This window comes from Callithrix jacchus, chromosome 10 (genome assembly GCF_049354715.1).
Source record: "Callithrix jacchus isolate 240 chromosome 10, calJac240_pri, whole genome shotgun sequence".
Lineage (NCBI taxonomy): Eukaryota > Metazoa > Chordata > Mammalia > Primates > Cebidae > Callithrix > Callithrix jacchus.
This window is the reverse complement of record NC_133511.1, coordinates 71,600,627-71,605,626: the sequence shown is the minus strand read 5'-3', so window position 1 is coordinate 71,605,626 and position 5,000 is coordinate 71,600,627. Positions and strand designations below refer to the sequence as shown.

At 37.3% G+C, this 5,000-nt stretch overlaps 1 protein-coding gene across 1 annotated transcript; it reads right to left on the bottom strand.

Moving 5' to 3' along the window:
• Positions 1 to 1,963: 1,963 nt before the first annotated feature.
• On the bottom strand, positions 1,964 to 3,556 carry LOC100395612 (olfactory receptor 56A3). The gene has a single exon (XM_002754925.5). It carries the CDS (start codon positions 3,275 to 3,277, stop codon positions 2,330 to 2,332), a length of 948 nt encoding a protein of 315 aa, XP_002754971.3. The 5' UTR covers positions 3,278 to 3,556; the 3' UTR covers positions 1,964 to 2,329.
• Positions 3,557 to 5,000: the final 1,444 nt, after the last annotated feature.

Here is a 5,000-nt window from a genome sequence, read left to right as displayed (position 1 = left end):
CCCTCAATATGTCCTTTTCCTGGCACCCAAGATTATTTTCTGACAGCTCATTATAGACATCTAGATTTGTTATACAAACAATGTAATCTAGATTTGTTATACAAACAATGTGATCTTCTTATACAAACAAATTTGATGTTGCAATGACATGAGTCTTAGTCCTCAAAGTTTGGTGTTTTGATGAGTATATGTTAATATGGCTTATTGTGGGGAGGGATAGCCTGGGGAGAAATGCCAAATGTAGGTGAAGGGGAGAAGGAAAGAAAAGCACACTGCCATGTGTATTCCTACGCAACTGTCTTGCATGCTCTGCTCATGTACCCCAAAACCTAAAATCCAATAAAAAAAAATAATAAATAAATAAAACTTAACCAGATACTATTACCTGCTTAAAAAAAATATGTATTTGATTAGAAGTAATAAAAATGTCATGATCAAGAAAAAAAAATATGGCTTATTGTTAAAACTTTCAGACTTTTAATATACCCTAAGAAATGGTAGCTTAAATTTACCTTACAAGCATGTTATATCTTTATAATTGTAAGATTCTTCCTTAGGTATATAGTTACGCACATTTATAGCCGAGACATTTTTCTTATGTTGAAATGTTTGAGAGAATGAGATTTTAGGGAGTCCTTTTTGTTTGGGTGATAAAGAAAAAGGTGCATCTAGTTGGATCTTAACAGATGGCTTTTCACTTTTGAGAAATTTCTAATTAAATGATTGATTATATGCTTTTAATTATTGCTTCTTATATGTTGTACATGCTTATTTTTCAATCAGTAGGTTATGAGAGATCCAGGAGCAGAGGAATTAAGTGCTAATTTATTATTATTTTTTTGCAAGATGGAGAAGAGAAATGAATGGACAGAGCTCTGCAGGATGTCTGCTTGAGTAGGACAAGGCTTAATCTCAGGTGCTTTCAGTTAAATTTAAAACACCCAGACATTTGGGACAGGCTTGGCATTAGATACTTGAAAATTTTTCCTTGTATGGCCAAACCAAAGTGGCACATGCTTGTAAGTTGTTACTGAAGCACCGAATCTTGTTTTTAGAAGAATATTAAAAAACAAATCACTTACTATTCTCAGATATTGGATGAGTAATGGGAAGTAGAGTTATTTCTTTCATTTGATTTCTTCCCAGGCAAGATACAACTTTTGTGCTATGTGTATGTGTGTGTGTGTGTGTGTGTGGTTGTGCAAGGCCTACTACCCAGAACTTCTCTCTATCTAATGCTTTCTTACAGGGTCAAGTATCTTACTGCCCATACATGTCTTTTATTCCATTCCTCACTGGTCTACAGTTTAGAAGAGTGTGTTCTGGAAGGCATATTTGTATTTTTCCTACCCAAATTTTGAGGTCCTCGAGTCAATAACAATGTTCTATTTATTTTTGTTCCTTAATAACTAACATAATTCACAGGACACAGTGTGTGCTTAGCAGCTATCCAATTAATGAAAAAATAACGTTCAGCAAAGATATTTTAGGTATCAATATTATTGCTAGATTATATGCTACAATACTAGCAATCCTTTGACTCATTAACAAAGCTTTGTTTGCATACCAAAACCTGTGATATATTGGCTATGAAAGATAAATGTTCTAAGCACAGCCACATTGGAAAGGAGGATTCAGGAATCTCACTTATGCAATAACACTCACTGATAATAGTTACTCATATGAGGAATTAGGGCAAAACTCCTGCTCTCTTGCAATGCACATTACAAAAGTTTACCTTGTCTTCCAGAGAAAGAGAAGGAGAGGGAGAGAGAGAAAGAAAGAGAGGTGGAGAGAGAACTAGAGAATAGCAATGTTATAGTTGAAAGGTGAGAGAAAAGGATCTAATTATAAACCAGTAGGAACCTTTCACGATTGAGGACTGAAATTTCCGCTACTGTGTTTTTCTCTCCAATATATTCCCTTTTGTGAAAATAAGAATAAAAGGACATTACACAGAACAAACACAACAAAATAACCACAGTTGTATTTTTAATAATATAAAAGTCATGACATATTAACATGACATAGAGTTGTGTGTTCAGAAACATAAATTTTTCACTTCAAAATCTGCTTTAAGGAATGTCAGCGTTTTGGACAAAATATGATTATAAGAATGAAATAAAATGAGAGAGGACCAAAGATATTTCTGAGAAAAGGGTAAAAAGAAAAATAGACTTAATAAAACCGATGTTTCAGAAAAGCACACACAATATTCAGTGTACCCAGTTTGAGGTTATAAATCACAGATATGAATTTCAGCCCACTCACTTATTAAATGATTAATAGGTTATCTTATTTTAGACATTCAGAGATTTAGTTGTCCTTGTTAGCACCCTTTCTTCAACAGCCTCTGGATTCCTTGCTTGATCTCTTGGGTTCTCACTCCATAAACAATGGGGTTAAGGGCTGCAGGGATGACATGGTGGAGAACATTGAGCAAGACTGGCACATCAGGGGAGACTTTCTTCTTAGCCACGTGTGTGAGGACAAAAACCAGAAGGATGGTGCTGAAGAATAGGATGAGAATAAAGTGGGAGCCACATGTGCTTAGGGCCTTTGCCACAGCACCCTCTGCCTTGAGTCTCAGCACAGCTCTCAGAATGAGGATGTAGGAGAGGAAGATGAGGATGAGGTCACACCCTAGCAGAGTCCAGCCTACAGCAAATTGGTAGAGGCGATTGATGGTGACATCATCACAGGAGAGTCTGGAAACAGACATATTGGCACAGATGCAGTTCTCAATGACATTTCTCCCACAATAACAGAGTTGTGCTGAGAGGATGGGAATGGGCAGAGTCATAAGCACATTTCTGGTCAAAATAAACACGGCAGCCTTGATTACAAATTGATCAGTGATGATTGATGGATATCTCAGTGGGTGGCAGATGGCTACATAACGATCATAAGCCATGAGCATGAATGTGCAGGACTCCATGGCCAGGAAACAATTCATGATGTACATCTGGAGGAAGCAGGCAGGGAAACTGATGTGCCTGAGGTCAAACCAGAAGATGGCCAGGACCTTGGGGATGACGGTGAGGCAGAGCACGATGTCCAGCAGGGAGAGAAGGCTGAGCAGATAGTACAGGGGCTGGTGCAGAGAGGCCTCCAGCCGGATGGTGATCAGGAGGGTGGCATTGGCTCCCACGGCCAAGAGGAAGAGGAGGCTGAGGGGCAGGGACAGCCATTGCTGCCAGCTGGGGGATCCGATAAAGCAATTCAAGAGGAAGTCTGAAGCTTCAGTGGAGAGGGTGCCATTTTGGTGTGCTGTCATATTTTGCCATATATTTTCCTGATTTCTATTAGTGAACTGGAAAATTATGATTTCAAATTAGCTGTGGATTCTTGATACACAAAGATAGCACACGCTGTCATAGGTATAACTTGTGGTTTCTAGCAGGTTACATAGGGCCAAGCAAATTCATCTGCTTATCCTCAGTGTCTTGTCACTGGGGTATTCTTATCACTTTAAACAGTACAGCTGTCTGAGGTGGCATGGTTCATCTGTACATGTTTACCTTGTTTAATGTTTATTTTCAATAGAATTGTCATCTTTTTAAAGAAACTGAAAAAGAGAAAATACTTAGAAAACCATTTTAGTGTGACAAGTGAGACTCTAAATTTGAACACATAAGTTTCTTCTTCTTCTCAATTTTCTTTTTAATGTACACATAGCCTACCACATCTACAAAATGACTACTGCAATATGCTGAAATAAATAGGAGAGCCTGGAACAAAGAAGGGACTCAGATAAATGTCCCTAGTCCCCATGACATCCTTATTCTAACCTTTCTGCTGCATTTATTTTGCTTACTTAGAGATTTTTAAAATCAAATTTCTAAAATAAATTTAGTTAATTTGTGTTTTGCCTAAAATTTCATTTTTATTTAGTAGGCATAGATCCTACCAAATAATTGACTAATATCTCTTTATTTTTCAGATATTCATATTTTTAGGCTTCCTAACTTCTGGAAGAAACGGCTCTGAAAGGAGATTATGCACTTTTGCAGAGCTATCAGGGAGCAATGCTTGTAATTAGACATGCTGAAAAATTGGATCTTCTTTTTGTAATTGTGTGGGACTGACGAAGTTCACCTTTAAAGTCCTTCCATCTCCTTTCCAGTTCCCTTTTCCATATTGACTATAATGATACCATTAGACATTTCCCACTCTCTGGACAGTAGTTCCATTTTGCCACTATTCACTTATTGCTTAACCCTTTTCCCTGGCATTCTGTTACATACCAGGATCACATAATTTAATAAGAAACTGCAATGCTTAAGAATGTAAACCTATAACCACTCTGGGAGATGATGGGTGTAATAAGAACGAATGATATTAGTGATGTCAGAGATATGCACAAATTATTAGGAGACTGCAGAGGAGAGTTGACTGTGACACAGGGGATAGGTCGCAGAAAAAATGTTATAAATAGAGTGATGTGGTACCCACATTCACATTAAAGGTAAAGCAGTGTAAGATTTCCCTCTCCTGCATTGTGAAAGAGAGCCCCCAGAAAGAACACTGTAGCTTGGCAAAGGTTTAGGTCAGGTCTTTTGGGGGATGCTTGAAATGATACAGTTTTATTTGCATATTTCTACCTACTGGGACAGAAGTTTGTGTTCAGGTGTTATTTTGTGAGATTAGAAATTCCTTTTCATCACTTCTTGGCCTTTCGGCTAAGATCAAGTGTGTGAAATTCCTTTTCATCGAATGTTTGAGAAATGCCCTGTTTCTCTCACTTTGGCTCACTAATGTAACAAAATTAAATGGTTATTTTTGTAATTCTTTCTACTTGCTGGGAACTGTGCTCCAATGCTTTAGCACTTTATCCCATTTAGTTATTCAACATTCTGTGGAATATGTTTCATTATCACCACTTACAGACAAGAGAAGTGATGTTTCAAAATCCAGGTTCTTAACCATCTGTATGTTATTATTCTAAACCTAATCTTACCTAATATAGAGGTTGGGTTGGATTAATTTCTAGGGTTCCT

Excerpts from the sequence above, each read along its gene's own strand:
- LOC100395612 (XM_002754925.5), bottom strand. The coding sequence starts at position 3,277 with ATGACAGCACACCAAAATGGCACCCTCTCCACTGAAGCTTCAGACTTC.